Below are 16,655 nucleotides of genomic sequence, written 5' to 3' on the forward strand. Positions count from 1 at the left end.
CTACGCCCCGGAGAAGGAAAATAAGTGTAGAACGAAGTGGTGCCGCTGTCATTATTTTGATGATTTTGGGAATATGGTAAAGTTGTCTGTGTCTTTTTGACATAAGGTTTGACATTTGACACAACCTTTATTTTCGTTTTCGTTGACAGATGTAGATAAAGTGGTCGAGTTGTCGGTTGTCGGTTTTCTTGTGTTTTTGTTCGTGATTTATTGGCAAAAAATATCACTGTTGTTTATTTAGATGTTCGCCAACACGAAACACGCAGTGTAATTGATTCTTTTCGTTAGCAACCACGTTTGTTATCTATCACAAGTGAAGCTAATCACCTATTAATACGTGGACAATGTAGAAGTTTTACGATCCATTTAGGTAAACTTTCTGCTATGTGTACAGTCTAATTAATATCCGGTTTTATTACTAATTCTAGTGTAAAATATGAACAGAAGTAAGAGCCATAACTCGAAAATGCCAAGAACTGATAGTGCCGGTGAGACGGACTTGCACTCGGATGTGTATCGGCTGGTCGGGGACTCGAAGCCGCCGGATATAAAGATGAAGGGGGAGAGCTCGTGGGTCGCCGGCATCCAGATGTTCGCGTCATTCCTGCTGGCGGGCTTCGGCATGGTGGCCGCCAGCCTGCTGCTGGACGTCGTGCAGCACTGGCAGGTCTTCATGCAGGTCTCTGAAGTGTACATCCTAGTCCCAGCCCTATTGGGGCTCAAGGGTAATCTAGAAATGACTTTAGCATCCAGACTGTCTACTCACGCGCACTTAGGCCACCTTGATACTAGTCTAAGTACTTTAGTAATAGGCAATCTGTGTTTAATACAATGTCAAGCAGTTCTAGTTGGATTTCTAGCTGCTATGGCAGCCATAGCCATGGGGTGGATACCAGATGGGCAGTTTGACATCCATCACACTCTCCTGTTGTGTGCATCTAGTGTCCTAACAGCATCATTTGCCAGTTTCATACTGGGATTGATTATGATTGGTGTGGTAGTTATATCAAAGAATTTAAATATAAATCCAGACAACATAGCTACACCTATTGCAGCTAGCCTGGGAGATTTGACAACCTTGGCACTGTTGTCTTGGATAGCATCTCTACTGTATAGATCAATTGGCACAAGCATTGTATTGCCAAGTATAATTATATTAGTTGGCGCCGTACTTGTGCCTGTCTGTGGGTACACAGCTTGGAAGAATACATTCACAAGGCAAGCTTTAGATGAGGGGTGGGTGCCAGTTGTGTCTGCCATGGTGATCAGCAGTGCCGGTGGGCTAATATTAGACTACACAGTATCTCAGTACAAAGGCATTGCTGTATTTCAGCTAGTCATTAATGGTATTGGTGGAAACATGGTGGCTGTCCATGCATCCAGGCTGTCCACTAGCCTTCATACAGGTCAAAAAGAAGGCTCTATCATTGGGGGCACTACCAAGATGTTGTTGCTGATGGTTATACCTGGTCAACTGATTTTCATTTACACTATAGGCTATTTGAAAGCTGGCCACACATCTTTGACACCTATATTTATTTTAATTTACATGGCGGCTGCTCTGCTGCAAGTTTTCCTTCTCCTGTCTATCAGTCACTGGATGGTGGTGTGGATGTGGAAGCTCGGGATGGACCCTGATAATTCAGCTATTCCATACCTCACTGCATTGGGAGACTTGCTAGGAACAGCTTTGTTGGGACTGGCCTTCTACATTTTGTATGCTATTGGAGACAAGGACAGTGATTTAGGTGACTAATAAATTTTATATTATTTGGTCAGTACTTCATACATATCATAATTCTAATTATAATTTTGTCAAAGCTAGCAAGGTTCAGCTGCTTTTCAGCGCAACTCATTCATTGAACTGAATAATACAACATATTACATATTAAATACAGCCTTTAAAAATGCTGAATTGCCCTGAACTAGTGCCAATGTCATCTACATTAATATTATGTACACCTGTTTGTACACCCTACTGTTGTTTATGTATTGATTGTGAGACTGGATATGTTGTTACAAATTGTTAAAGTAGGTTATTAAATAAATTATTATCACAACAGTATTTTTATGGCACGAAAACATCTAGATTATGTAAATTTTACAACCATTTTGGTGCTACTTCTAATAATATTGTACAATGCCATGTTATGAGCTCTATCAAGTAAGTACTTATGTATATTTTTATACAACTTAGCTACTAAGAATGTACACTAATGTAAAATAAATACAAAGAACTACTTATTGTTAACAAGTTGTTTTTACTTTTTATCTGCATAATTTGATACTCCCTTCTCTGGTCAGCAAGCATTGATAAAACTTCCCAGCTTAGTAACAAACTTTATTGCCTTTATGACATAATACCTACTACTGATCATACCTATAATCTATGGGAGGGATTGAATTGTACTCGTTTTCTTGCATATGAAATGCAAAGCCAATTGGTAGAGAAAAATTGCTATGCTCCATTCTAAATTGAGGCCATGAGCACCAAAGTGGCCTCAACTATCTGAACACCTCCAATTTCTCCTTAGTTGGTTAGAGCATTAGCAATTTCTCCTTAGTTGGTATTAGTGGTTGACTTTTGACACACCTTTCAAGAATTTTATATGGAGATGATGTATAATTGATTAACTATCCCTGGTCAGTTAGATAACTGAATATGGAGAAATTGGCACTAAGTCCCATGGAAGCTGAGTGTTCCAATAGCTCAAGACACTATGAATGCATACATACATTACTTACATATAATTGAATAAACAGCAGATTGTCTCTCAAGGAAGGTAATGGGACATATTTATTGTAACACAACTAAGATAAGTACAAATTAGTAAATATTGTAATGATTTTGAATTAGTCAAAACACTAGATCTTAGAGGAAAATTCAATAAATATGCCCCAAATATTGAATGTTGAACAGAAACACAAAAGTTGGTGGTTTAGTTTTTATTGCCTTAGTCTAAATGTCAGATTTACTTGACCTCACGCAACCTCCTGACTGCAGATCTGCATGAAGAGGCAGCGGTGGTGGAGAATACCCAGGCACCCCCGGCTACGGTCCTCTTGCAACGCTTGCAAGCCCAGATGCCAACACAGGAGCGCTTCATGGCGTCCTGAAAAATAACAAAATGTTAATTAGCAACGTTCAAGTAATAGTTTCGTGAGTAAATGGTAAATAGTTTGGTGTGTGATATTAAAATATTTGATCCAATAATCTTAAATGGAGGATAAAAACAATGCACTTACAATAAACTTAAGGTAGGTTCATAAGAGTTAAAATTTTATGTTAACTAAGGTTTAACCAAAGAAATGCCTTTTGTTTTAAGGTTATATCATTGTTTACTAGATGTAAACAGAGTGGTCGTCCTGTTTAATAGTTAATAACCGGCATTTCTGGGACCTTATGATGGTGGCAATAATAATACAGTTTTAGGTTATGTTCAGTCAAGTCAATACTAACCTTTCCGCAAAATGAGCAAGTGTATTTTGCGTGCTGGGTCACTTCCATTTTCTTGACCATTTTACGCAAAGAGGCACCGTAACGGGTACCATATTTGCCGGTGATTCCGACCTTTTTAGTGCGTTTTGCCTGAAAACATACAACATTATAGATGTATAAAACCAATCACTTATTTCACTATCACAGTTGAACAACACTATGAAAAACTCAAATAACAATATCACATATTTAATAATATCACTCCGCCTCAAGAAAATATCTTTGATTTGTTTTATCTGTAAGGATTACGAAGATATTTTTAAATTAAAATCTCACCATTTTCACTAAAGCTGTTCAACAAAAAGTTGACAGAAGAGGAGAGAAAGAAAAAAAAACAAGTCACTCGACTAATCTTCTGTCATTTTCACAGAGTATGTTTTTAGCAATTTTTTATTCTGTGGTCAGGGTAAGACCACACTCTTGACGACAATTTTCAAGATAATCGGATTATTAATGAATATACACTTTAGAAATATTCTACAGTCCATCTAAAAAGTCATGAAAACAAAGAGTGCGATTTTGCAAATACTTTTTTATTACTTGAAGCGTAATAAGTACTTATTATTATTACTTCCATGACTTGAAGACTTGAATAGGTACACTTTAAAAATAAAACACTGATTGATATCCTCTTTTTGACATTTATTTGTATTTATGTAAAGATAATCAATCGATTAAGTATAGGTATATCGGTTAACAGTTAACAGTTGTAGGATCCATTTTTCTGATTTATAGAGGGTCTGTATACTTTATCCTTATGCTCCTTAAACTTGAACCTCCTGCACATAGAAACACAGATTTAGATCCTATATTTGAAAATGTCACAGCAAAATGATAAAAACTCAGCATACAGTGGATAGTGGATACGTTTTTCACGTATCACGTTTCACGTATTTCCCAAAATTTCTATTGACTTTATTCTGCAATAAATTAAGCGAATATACTAACGTATTTCCCAAAACTGCCATCTGTGCAGGTTTGGCAAATATGCAAATACGAAGAGCTTGTAAGCAGCATCACAGCATGTCTCGCTAGTGTGGTCCGAGCATAATGTGTAACATATTTTAATCTGTGTACTCATGGACCCTATCACCTATCACGTCAAAACTTGAACTCAAAACGTCAAATCTGTCATTGAAAATTTCAACGACCTACAAGTTGGAGAAGGTCGATTTTGCTATTCCTGATATTTCCGTCCCGATCACCTGGACGGGTTAGTTTTAGTGATTTATTAAACAAAAATGTTGCGAACGATCGCTGTACGAAACCAGGTCATAAACAATGGCTTGAAGAAAGTTTTACGGACCAATGTCACGAGATGCATGACCACCGAGTTGTGCAGGAATAAACACCAGAACAAGTGAGTTTACAGTGGTCTATCAAGTATATCCTCAGGTTAATTTGTATAAACAATTTATTCCTTTGCTACATAAGTTATTACATGTGTACTACTTGGTAGTTTCATGAAATCCTTAGCGGCGTTAATTGCATAACCAAAATGGCATTGCCATGTCAACGCCTGCTGCTAGCATGCCGTAAGGAAACATCTAAAAACACGGAAAGCCGGCACAAGCACATGTTGTCTGTAATTACTGTAAATTTAAAGTTTTCATCTTGAAAATATCCTCTCAAGAAAACCTCTCTGGCACTTAATTTACTTGAAGGTATCCTTGGGATACTCTCTTATACAAGAGTATACAATTATACACATAACACATTTTTCATGTTTTCTATTAGAATTTTACATTTAAGTTTATTACCACTCTTTTGCATTAAGGCTTTTGCACACTTTGTTTTGCTTGTGAGTTTATGCTGCAATGTACAGTGTTTGTGTCAATGTTTTACTGTGTTAAAAAAAACACTCAAGACTTAAAAAATAATCATAAAATATAGTATTTAAAGGTCCTGTAGTATTATGCATGCGGATTGGGGAGATGATTATCTAGTTTGATAATTTATCATTGACTGACATTGGTGTTATTACAGTGTTATTTACACAACCTAAATGTTATCACACCATCCTCATTTACTTGTGGAAATAGTCTTGAACATTATAACATTGATTTGAATGTAATGTAAGAAGTTTCTGCCCATTAATTTAATATTTTGTTATTTTAAATCATCACCATTTATAAGCTTACTATTTTCTTCCTATTAGAATCTAATAGTCAGGCCCTCATACACATATTTAAATTTTTGTGATGTTCATTGCATATAAATAATTTTGTACATGGCAAACTTAATGCATATAGTCTTCTTCCAGTTAGCATTCACCTTTAGCATGACAAAAAACTATTCATGTATATTTTTTTAAGAGTACAGTAATTTAATTTTTTTTATATTATTTATTTCAGAATCCTTTCTCCATCAGTATGTAAGAAATCTCTGGCGGCTCCAGAATGGAGTGTGCAGCTGCGGCACTACTCGAGCCTGCCGTCGCATCAGAGAGTGAACCTTCCTGCACTCTCCCCGACCATGGAGAGCGGCTCCATCGTCAACTGGGCCAAGAAAGAGGGGGACAAGCTTAGCGAAGGTAACATCTTTCTCGCAATCTATTGTTATCTCAAAGTTAGATATGATAGTTTTTTTTTGTTGACTGTATTGATATCTTGTGCTGGTAACTGATTTATATCTATGGAATGGTATACTCAATCAGTTTTGGTCAAAAAAGGATGAAGAATTATAGCCCTGTCTAGGACTACCCTTTTTATTAAAAAGAAGATTCAATTTGTAAAACAAAGTGAAGTGTTGGCTTTATTTGCTAATTTATGTGCATAAATATTTCAATAACCAAGCATGCTGTATGTCTAATAAATCTCACATAACAACAAGGTCCAAAGTATATTATTTTAACACAAACTATTAATTAACAGGTGATCTGCTCTGCGAGATTGAGACAGACAAGGCCACCATGGGCTTCGAGACTCCGGAGGAGGGCTACCTGGCCAAGATCCTCATCCCGGCTGGCACCAAGGGAGTCCCTGTCGGCAAGCTGCTCTGCATCATTGTGGAGGACCAGGCTGATGTGGCCGCTTTCAAAGACTTCAAGGATGATGGTAAATAAGACTGGTGGAGCTTTGGTTGTCAGTGTGCTATGTTATGCACGCTTTGCGGTAAAGCAGCTTTAGATAAATCTAACAGCTAGTCCAATATTATTTTTTAAATCTTTTTTTATTTAGGGACTTTGATTTCTAAAGAAAACATGTCAGTCCCATCATACCCTAATACAGGATAACATTCAGCTAGTTTAAGATACATTGCATATTATAAATATTCATCATGGAATTAAACATAACTGTTAGTTTTATGGGAAAACATTCAAAACATGGGTATTTGTGAAATTAACTGAGTCATTCGTCAAGTCGCGCGCCTTAGACTCGCGCGCCACGCGCGAGTTGCCCCTCCCGTATTTACCTACTTTTTTTGTCGTCAACTCGCTCGACTGTGAAAATATGTAGAGTCAGCCACAAAAGTTATAATTTATTATGCTTAAGGTAACTACTTAAAATGTATAGGGTATTTTATAGGACTTTACTTTAAAATAAAATCAGTAATTAATCTCGCTTGGCAAACTGTTCTCTTCGAATACCTCCAAACACAGGAACCATTTTTATTTGTCCGGTCTTTGTTATATTTATAACCTGCACGAAGCAGTACGACTTTCCTCACTGGGATGTTATGATTTCATGTGCAGTTTTATTACTAGATGGACCTGCTTGCGATGAACTTCCTGGAAGTAATTGTTAAAGTTAGGTCTGTCTCTTTGACCAATGAAATAAACGAAATTTGTTTAAAATTTTAGTGCTAATTCGATATTTAATATAACGGAATCACAACGAAAACGTAACACTGTGTTTATATTACGGCAAAGTAGACTTGGTAATATAGTAAAATTAATTTATTATAGGCTTACCCCCACAATACATCAAAATCAGTAAAAACTGCCACATTTTAATATTTTTGCGCTGTACTGTAGACTGTAAGTAATGCACTGTATATCTCTGCTTCGAATTAGGAGTAACACTAAAACGACGTCACTAAAACAATGACGTTTTAACCCTTTAAACCGGTTTTTGCACCAAAAACTTGAAGGACATAGCTATGACAGGAAAAATTTGCGCACGGGATGAGAGAGATAGCAAACTTGAGTATCATGCGTCATAGGTCACATCCCCTTTTGCCTAATTCCGCACTTCCAACATAGGCTTTATTGTATCTTTATCCCGAAATCAAAGCATCTACTTTAATGGCGACTGTCTAGTCGGTACCTTCTTATGCTAATCAGCCAGGGAGACAATATTTAACTATATTTTTTAGTTTCAATTCGTTTGCATCTGACCGTACTTTACATGGGCACGCGAGTTGACGATATAAAAAAACAGAAGATGCCAACTCGCGTGGCGCGCGAGTCTAAGGCGCGCGACTTGACGAACGACTCAAATTAACGAGTCTATGCTATTCCTTTAGGAATTTACTCATTTGCAGTAACCGAAATGATTGCCTCCCAACTCCCAACCTTTCCATGGTTAACTAGAAATAATGATTGTCCCTTCCTACATTCAAATAGAAAATCTAATAAAGCACAAGACACATAAAAGGGTTATAATACATTAACAGAGAACTTTATATTCAACACTAACATTCAGATATACCACGCATAAGAGACTATTTTATTTATTGCCAAGATAAATTCAGAGATTTCTCTATAAATTAGTGGTACCTTTTAATAGCCTCTGAGCCGTGAAATTGCAGAAAGGGACTTTAAGCTTATGCCAACCTTAAATGTATAGCTGCCTTGCTTTGTCAGTATGTGGATAGAAAGAGACACACATAGATTTAATTCCGACATAAGCTTAATGTTCCTTCCTGCAACAGTTTTGCTAAATGTTTTTCAATTGGTGTGTAGTTGTTTCTGCATGTTTCCGCTAACGTTTCATGTGAACACAGGAGCCCCGCCGCCGCCACGAAGCAAGCCCGCTGATGCACCAGGTTTATTACTTTCATTATTATTTTTTTCGCTTTATTTCGCCTATAATTATATTAAATATGTATTTAGATCGTAACTTTCATAAATTACATGGGGCCCATCTTACATTGTATTTTCATCCGAGTTTTCACGTTAAGAGTATGCTCTGTCCCAGCAAATATTTGATCCGAGTCTGCTGATTCGCTCTTATTGTCTACGAGCACTGATCAGCTACAAGTAGCATCCGCACAGTCATTCTGTCCGAGAATGAGCATACTTTTAAAATTACTACCCGGCATTACAGTAATACAAACTTCTTTTTCTTAGCATGAGGGGGAAAAACACCACTATTGTCACCGTGGTAAATGGATCAGCCAGCGTTATTCTCTGACTGCGCCGTGTAATAACGTACAGTTGATACGTCACTCGGGAAGATTCCTCATAATAATGATTGCCGAGTGTGTAACCTCAGTGTCTTCAAACCTTATAATCTATTCATCCATCCAGCTGCGGCCGCGCCGGCCCCCGCGGCCCCAGCTGCCGCCCCCGCGCCCGCCGCCGCCCCCCCGCGCCCCGCGGCTGGCGCCCCTGCCCCCGCCGCCGCCGCCGCCCCCGCCGGGGGCCGGGTGCTGGCGAGCCCCATGGCTAAGAGACTCGCTGAGCTCAAGAATTTAAGGCTTGGTGGTGAGTTTAAATATTTCCTATATGTGTTTTTTGTAAGTGCCTCGAAAGCCAATATTCCTTTTATCATAATTGCTAAATGAGTGCAGTAATTAATTAGAAATAAAAATAGTGAGCCAAAGTTAGCCAAAACATAAGTTATATTCTTGTTAAATAACAAATCCTTTAAAGATTCCGAATTGATATAATTATGATATTGCTATGACATGACGTGATGAGTCATCGCCTGAAACATCTTTTATCAGCCTTCTCCTTTTATCGTGAGTTTCACGACTACACGCGTGAAAATGTAGACTAAAAATAATAAGCTGATGATAAGTAGGTACTTTCAAGATTATTTGTTTTGATTTGAGTCAATGCCCTGATAAAATATGTGCAAATTAATTAAACTTTATGATAGACTGACCTACACATATAGTTCAAGTAATTTAACACTTGATAAGGGCTACACTATGATATTACATGAATGCAGGGTGATGGCGTGACCTAAATTGCTATGCTAGTCCCCTTATTGCTGCTTCATTATAATGTTTTCTTGAATATTTATTACTGAACTTATTCGTACCACTGAATTGTCTTCATAGTTTTAGCATTAATTTTGAATAAACAAACATGCCAAAGCTTATTAAAATCACTCGCAAAATCTATAACAACATAGACAACACCCAAACAACGGCTTTCTTCCAAATTAAGAATCAGTACCCAATAAGCAGTAAAACAAAAGCCAATTCACCCCACCCCAGGCACGGGCACCGGTCTGTACGGTTCAATAAAGAGTGGCGACCTCGCAGGCGCCGCCTCGGCCTCCGCCGCCGCCCCCGCGCCCCCCGCGCCCGCCCCCGGCGCCACCTTCGTCGACATCCCCCTGTCTGGCATGAGGGAGACCATAGCCAAGCGACTGTCGGCCGCCAAGCAGACCATTCCTCACTATCAGCTGTCGGTTACGGTTAATGTTGAGAAGACCTTGGCTATGAGGAAAAGGGTCAATGAGAAGCTGGGCAAGAGCGATGTTAAGGTATGTTGGTTTGTGTTGTAAGTACATTGTAGCGTAGATATAGAAGGTAATTCACTATTTCAATGTCATAATTTGCGAATAGAAAGAAATTTTAAGCAGACTAAAAGTAAACAAGTGTGAGGATGACTGGGATAAAAATTTATCACTATTCTATTCAACGTCATCGTAATCGTCTACTGCTGTAAAACTCTGCTGTCCAAGGAGCGCCACAACACTATGTCCTCGGCTTTCAGAATCCATCACTACCGGCATGTCTAAAGACTCTAGAGGGCTGGCGGATTGTTCTTCTGAGGTAGTTTAGATTTTAAATAGTTTTTCTATGTTTCCAGGTGTCAGTGAACGACTTCATAGTGAAAGCGATCGCGTCAGCGTGCAAGCGGGTGCCCACCGTCAACTCTCACTGGATGGATACCTACATTAGGCAGTAAGTATCTCATACAATACTTTTCTTATTTTCCCTTATTCTTGATAGGAGTATATCATAAAATATTCTTATTATTCTTCCTTGCCGCTTCTCCTCCGAAGACTTCAATCTTCTCTTTTGAGGTGTCTGGGATTGTAAACTTCGTTTTACCTAAGCTTCGGAGCGCTGAGAAAACCACGACTTTATGTTGTATTGCGTTGTGTGGCAACTCGAATAATTTTTCGTCCGTTTTTCGATTTGTAATTCCGATTCGGTCACCTTTTCTTTCTTTCTCTCGGGGTTTTATATTACTTTTGCAGACAGATAACTGAGAATAGCTTATCTATGACGTGATTTTATCTTTGAGTAATATGGTGCGTTTTGTATTATTTATCTTATTCGTAATGCGACAAAATTATCAGCAGCAATGCCTGATGTCTATTACTTCCTGATCTGACTGATGCGTAAGATATTTTATAAAATGCCATTACTAACCAGATGACGACGATTTGTTGTAGTTCTGTCCATAATTTTATATACTTGAATTCATATTATTTATGTTTTTACATACATCTTTATTTCTCTCAAAACTGATTGTCCAGGATTAGAATTTAGGACCAAAAGTCTGCACCTAAGAATTTTAACTTTGAATGACCTTTATTATTCTGCGGTCTGCACCATAATCAAAACGATCAAGGGTGAAATAATCAAAATTATCCACATATAGTTTAACACTGATGCTGACATCTGGTCACGCTAACGCGAACCCTCAATTCCCAGATTCTCCAACGTGGACGTGAGCGTAGCAGTGGCGACCCCTAGCGGGCTCATCACGCCGATCGTGTTCAACGCGGACTCGCGCGGCGTCGTCGACATCTCCAAGACGGTGAAGGAGCTCGCCCAGAGAGCCAAGGACGGGAAGCTGCAGCCACAGGAGTACCAGGGGGGCACGGTCACCGTGTCGAATCTTGGCATGTATGGTAAGTGTGACGTCACTGACCTTGTTGCGTAGGATATGAGAGTTGTGAGAACCGGTTTTGTGGCCAGGAAGCGAATTTGTAGTTTTGGATCGAAAAGATAGGCTGTGATTGGTCTCTCCATCAAGGTAATCGATTTAACTGTACAAACGTTGATAAGTGTATCAGTGGCGACACCTATCGGTCTCATCCTAAAATCAAGTTCACTAAAAGCGTTCTGTTTCATTCAAGCCATATTTATAGATTCACATTTATTTATTTTAAATGGATTTTTGTACTGTTTCAGGCATCACGATGTTCAATGCCATCATCAACCCGCCTCAGTCGCTGATCCTGGCCTGTGGAGGTCTGCAGGAGCAAATTATCGCCGACGAAAGTGCACCTAACGGGTAAGATCATTTAATTAATTATCTGATGCTGGATACAAAGCTCCAGTTTCTCAACAAAATTAGGTACATTAGCTGAATAAGCCTCGTAAATGAATAATGCTCCTGGCTGCCATCAACTGCAGGCAATAATGACCGTCTGACGTCCTGGTGACCCGTTGCATTGGTACACAAGAAATTTTTAAGTGTCTCTGATTTCCCGGGGTGTGAGAACTTAACTAAACTTTCTTGTAGGAGTCATCTAAGGGCCTCTACACACCAAAGCCGCTGACCCGGCGGCATAGCCCGGCGGCCTAGTGCCGGCGGGTTAACATAGTACAAAATGAGGCATGATTGTACAAAATGAGGCCGGCGGGTTGAGCCGGCGGCCTGAGCCGCCGCGTCAGCGGCTTTGGTGTGTAGAGGCCTTAACCCTTGAATTAAAATTCCAGATTCAGAAAAGCGCAGTTCATAACATTCACGGCATCGGCGGACCACCGAGTGATCGACGGCGCCGTGGGCGCGCAGTGGATGGCGGCCTTCAGAGACAACCTAGAGGACCCCGCCAACATCATCCTCTGAATAAGGACTCGCGCCTCATCGCAATTTGTATAACTGGAGGGCTAATTTACGTACAAATGTTTGTAAGGACCGATTTCCGAACGGTTCAGTCTCGTTTTATGAAAGTGTTTTTTTTTTGTAAGCCTATTGAGATGTTGAATCGTTTTAATATTGTCTTCGTTTCTAGAATGCATTTCAACAGTACACTGCCGCCGGCCAATTAACAAATTGTTATGAGAATTTATCATGAGTAAAACACTTGTGTCCTTCATTAGCATGGAACGGAAATTAGTGTTTTTTAAATATAATTTTTAGATGTGATATTTGCAATTTATATGTATTTACTGAATGCGGTATTCAGTGTGACTTGTGAGAGCTTTGTCTGTATTTTGTACATTTAACGTAACAATCATGGGGTATGAAAACGAAATGTTAATTTCCGTAGTTAATTGAAGGACATTTGCTTGTTATTATTGATACATCATTATTTATTTAGTGTAAATGTTATATTATAAACTTCCGAGGAGACTAGCATATTTTGAAATTGATTCAAATGTCCGGAGATTAAAAAGTATGCGTTTTTTGGTTGTAAAAACGCATGTTTTTTTTTGTATATTTGTATAGTTTTAGTAGACGAATATTAAAGTTATGTAAATTGGATTAGAGATCTATCATTTTGTGATCCGATACTTCGTTTATTTCCGTTTCCGTGGTCGGAGTTAGTCATGTTGAATGCCGCTGTTAAATGTTTATGGACGCCAGTGAAATGAATATATTTTAATTATTTATTACACACAAGTGTTTTCTTACTTTTACTAACAATCTGAAAGCAACTAATAATTACATTAGTCGAAACAAATCGGCATCTGTTTCATTTGTTTTCTAGGTTGAACCATTAATGAACTCCTAATGAACTCACTTTAATGACGCTATTTACTAAGTAGGTCATGACCAAAGAGGATAGTGAATGTCGTGGAATGTCGTGGGAAGTACAGATAAGGGAAGGGCGTGTCATTTGTGACACTCACGAAATTATTTTCGGCCTATGCTCACGAAAGGGCAACAAAGAAATAAAAATAACTAACAAAATATTACGTGTGATAATCTAATTAATTACTCATACTCATACAGTTACGTGTCCAAGGTTACACGCAATGTTATATGTTAAATAAGTACTCGTATTTTATCTTAATAAAATTAATTTAGTTCGTAAGGTAGATAGCTTCACACTCTTGCCCTATTTCTAGGCCTATCAATGCTCCCTCCTATTCCGACTTAAGTAACGGCCTCCATTTGAACATTGTTTCTTCATCTACACGTGTTATACCTACACACAAAATTGCAGTCATCCCAGATGTCCAGTAGAAAAACGAAATCCCCTGAGAAACCGAAGAAATCAAAGAAGCCTGGCAAAGAGAAGCCGTCGGCAGACGTTCATGACTCGGGTCGCTTCGAACACGAAACCGGAGATGTGTATGAGGGGGCTTTTGTAGCTAAGAAGAAGGATCATGTGGTCAAAATGCATGGTTGGTGTAACTTCTGGTTCATATATGTATACCTATATACCTAAATGCTTTTATGGTGACCACATACACCCGAGTCCGCTTTATTCTATGATGGTGACACCATTAGCGAGCAAGCGAGATTTTGACTGAAGTCCTGTAGCCTGCAGGTACATTCTGTACTCAACTCAATCAAGAGATCTTAAAATTATGTTTTCGCTTCATCGTAGTGCTGCATTGTAAACACTACCTACACCTATACGGTTTGATTATTTTAATGCAAACCTATTTAGGTAAGGCGAATACCTATGTTATAAACCTACCTACCTATGATATGGACCTACATACCTAATTGAATGTAATTTCGGATGCATCATTGTGCTCACAAGTATTTGTGAAATGAAAGTTTAATCGAGTGTGTCGTGACTCGGGAACGCGTTGCATTTGAAACAAACCCATATTAGGTTCCGCTCTATTTGCTCGCCTGTTCATTTGATTTTAAACGGCCGCTTCTACTGATTGGTATCGTGCACGGATTTCTACCTGAAATATCTGCCTACCTACCTATCTGCCTACGTTAGGATGTGCACGCACATAGCTACCAGCTATACTTCTTATGGTATGTTAAGTATAAGTTATACCTCTATTACCTCTAAGATTATAACCACCACCCATGCAATCTTTACAAGGGATCGGTACTAGTTATAGGTATAATATAACACAATATCGTCATTGCAAAAATATTTTTACTTGGAAGACCCTGTCTGTAGGTCTAGCTAGTCCATAGAAGTCAGAGAAGTAAATATGAACTTGTTGTCTAGTCATGCACCATTTACCAAAACTTGTTGTAGATGGCTTCTAGTAGAAAACTTCTGGAGACGAAACCTTAACTTCACAGGAGAAGGAGCCTATACAACAGCTGAAGGGGATATTTACAAAGGAAACTGGGACTCCGACAAGCTTGCGACCAACACTGATGTGAACATTGACTACATCGAGGGATCCAAGTACCAGGGAGCCATGAAAGATTGGGCATACTTTGGCAAAGGGCGCTACCAATACCCAGACGGTTCAACCCTAGAAGCTGATTTCTTCGATAACATCCCAATAGGTAATTTAGCTCTTGAAGACCCCAACGGCCACTCGTGGTTTGGTACCGCATCGCAGGGCTACGCCTGGTTGCAACCGGCTAATCATTATTATGAGAAACTGGAGAAGACCGGAAAAACTTACAAGAAGAGGAATGTGGATGAAAGTGCTGGTGGTGACGCTGTAAATAGGGAGAAAAACTCACCGACAAATAAAACTAAGCTATCTGATAATGGAGATGTTAAGTGATGGTATAGTAGGTAGTTAACTTCGTATTATTTATGTACTTACTTACTAAATTATTTGGTTACCAGTGCAAGTCATATGAAAATCAAGTTTTATTTAATTTTTGCTTAGATTTTAATTTAATTGACTAAAATCGGTTCATAAACGGCGGAGTTATCGGTGAACATACATAAAAAAAATATTAAAAAAAAAAAATATCCCGACGAATTGAGAACCTCCTCCTTTTTTTGAAGTCGGTTAAAAATCTGGGTGGTCCCAAACTTATATAAGTATATATTCATGTTAGGTAGGTACTATGAATTAGAAAGATTCGACTGATAGGTTTGTAACTTGTAAGTACCTACCAAAGTATGTATGTTGTAGGTAAGGTAGGTACGGTGGCCTGCGCCTAAAAGTATACAGGCGGAGTTTTTAAAATAGCGATCCCTGATGATGAAGGGACCAGCTACATCTGTTATAAATCCGGGGACGTGTTGTGTGTGATGTGTGTAGCAGTGGTGTTTATGTGGATGTGCTTGAGCAGCATGTGAGCTTGAAATCGCTATTTTAAAAACTCCGCCTGTATACTTTTAGGCGCAGGCCACCGTACTTACTACTACTTAATACTTACCGTGTTTAGTCAATAGTAGAGCTGCTAAGTGAAGAACAGTTACAGTTACGAGCAGTGAACAGCGACACTTGAATATGTGAACCCACTTCGGATAGGTTCTTAAGTATGGCTCTGGCACCTACTTATGGTAACTTGAACTAAACTTGCAGTTTTATTTTCTTATTAAATAAATGTTTCCGTCTAAATTTTGGGCCGAAATTGTGAGTGTTTACTTTATCGTCTATCTCTATCATTTCTCTGGGAAAACCGTTTAACTCGATGGTTTTAGGTAGTTACTTACCTAGCTTGGCTTGCCTAGCTTGTTAGTTAAATAATGAGTGACTCGTAGGGTTGAATTAGGTACATCACTTGAAAGTTTAGCTTCTATCTAATATCTATAGAGGTTTAATAATATAATATATAATAGGTAGGTTTAATATCTATAGAGGTTTATGCTTATACAAAGTTTGTCGAAAAAGTGTAGAGAAAATCGTATTATACCTAATTAGGTACTTACTTATCTAAATTTTCTGCCAATCGGTACATATTGAGAATGTCCCTACTCCCAGGGGTCTCTGTTTATATGGTCCGTGTCTGCGTACTCCCCGCCGCCGTACACGCAACAAGTTACCAATGACACTTGACCTCTACACGTTCCACTAACTAGGTGTTGGCTTTGAAATGTAGCGGAGGGCTTGGCCTAGTGTTGTTCGGTTTAGAGTTAGGGCGTGGGCTTGGTGGATAAATATTAATTATTTGAAC

The 16,655-nt window shown here is 38.7% G+C and overlaps 4 protein-coding genes across 8 annotated transcripts; 3 read left to right on the forward strand and 1 right to left on the reverse strand.

The window, feature by feature from the left end:
* Positions 1 to 146: 146 nt before the first annotated feature.
* Positions 147 to 1,862, forward strand: LOC105396402 (solute carrier family 41 member 1). Its single transcript, XM_011568398.3, has one exon. The coding sequence runs from the start codon at positions 437 to 439 to the stop codon at positions 1,754 to 1,756; it is 1,320 nt and encodes a 439-aa protein (XP_011566700.3). The 5' UTR covers positions 147 to 436; the 3' UTR covers positions 1,757 to 1,862.
* A 1,080-nt stretch (positions 1,863 to 2,942) lies between these two features.
* Positions 2,943 to 3,789, reverse strand: LOC105380047 (60S ribosomal protein L37a). The gene is given in 3 exon segments (NM_001305531.2): positions 2,943 to 3,113; positions 3,461 to 3,589; positions 3,776 to 3,789. Coding segments are annotated over 3 exon segments (273 nt in total). The 5' UTR covers positions 3,779 to 3,789; the 3' UTR covers positions 2,943 to 2,972.
* Positions 3,790 to 4,617: 828 nt separating this feature from the next.
* LOC105380094 (dihydrolipoyllysine-residue acetyltransferase component of pyruvate dehydrogenase complex, mitochondrial) lies at positions 4,618 to 13,260 on the forward strand. 4 transcript variants are annotated; one of them, XM_038117016.2, is made up of 10 exons: positions 4,618 to 4,859; positions 5,854 to 6,032; positions 6,373 to 6,555; positions 8,447 to 8,488; positions 8,973 to 9,149; positions 9,890 to 10,161; positions 10,491 to 10,585; positions 11,345 to 11,544; positions 11,828 to 11,930; positions 12,359 to 13,260. In XM_038117016.2, exons 1-10 carry the CDS (start codon positions 4,741 to 4,743, stop codon positions 12,486 to 12,488), a joined length of 1,500 nt encoding a protein of 499 aa, XP_037972944.2. In that variant the 5' UTR covers positions 4,618 to 4,740; the 3' UTR covers positions 12,489 to 13,260. The 4 variants fall into 4 exon arrangements, with proteins under 4 accessions (XP_037972944.2, XP_048480214.1, XP_048480198.1 ...); XM_048624257.1 differs by having other exon boundaries at positions 9,938 to 10,161; XM_048624241.1 differs by having other exon boundaries at positions 9,003 to 9,149.
* Positions 13,261 to 13,478: 218 nt separating this feature from the next.
* On the forward strand, positions 13,479 to 15,412 carry LOC105380048 (phosphatidylinositol 4-phosphate 5-kinase 2). 2 transcript variants are annotated; one of them, XM_048624266.1, is made up of 3 exons: positions 13,479 to 13,597; positions 13,813 to 13,993; positions 14,868 to 15,412. In XM_048624266.1, the coding sequence occupies exons 2-3, from the start codon at positions 13,822 to 13,824 to the stop codon at positions 15,305 to 15,307; spliced, it is 612 nt and encodes a 203-aa protein (XP_048480223.1). In that variant the 5' UTR covers positions 13,479 to 13,597; positions 13,813 to 13,821; the 3' UTR covers positions 15,308 to 15,412. The 2 variants fall into 2 exon arrangements, with proteins under 2 accessions (XP_048480223.1, XP_011547837.3); XM_011549535.3 differs by having other exon boundaries at positions 13,484 to 13,611.
* Positions 15,413 to 16,655: the final 1,243 nt, after the last annotated feature.

This window comes from Plutella xylostella, chromosome 3, assembly GCF_932276165.1.
Source record: "Plutella xylostella chromosome 3, ilPluXylo3.1, whole genome shotgun sequence".
NCBI lineage: Eukaryota > Metazoa > Arthropoda > Insecta > Lepidoptera > Plutellidae > Plutella > Plutella xylostella.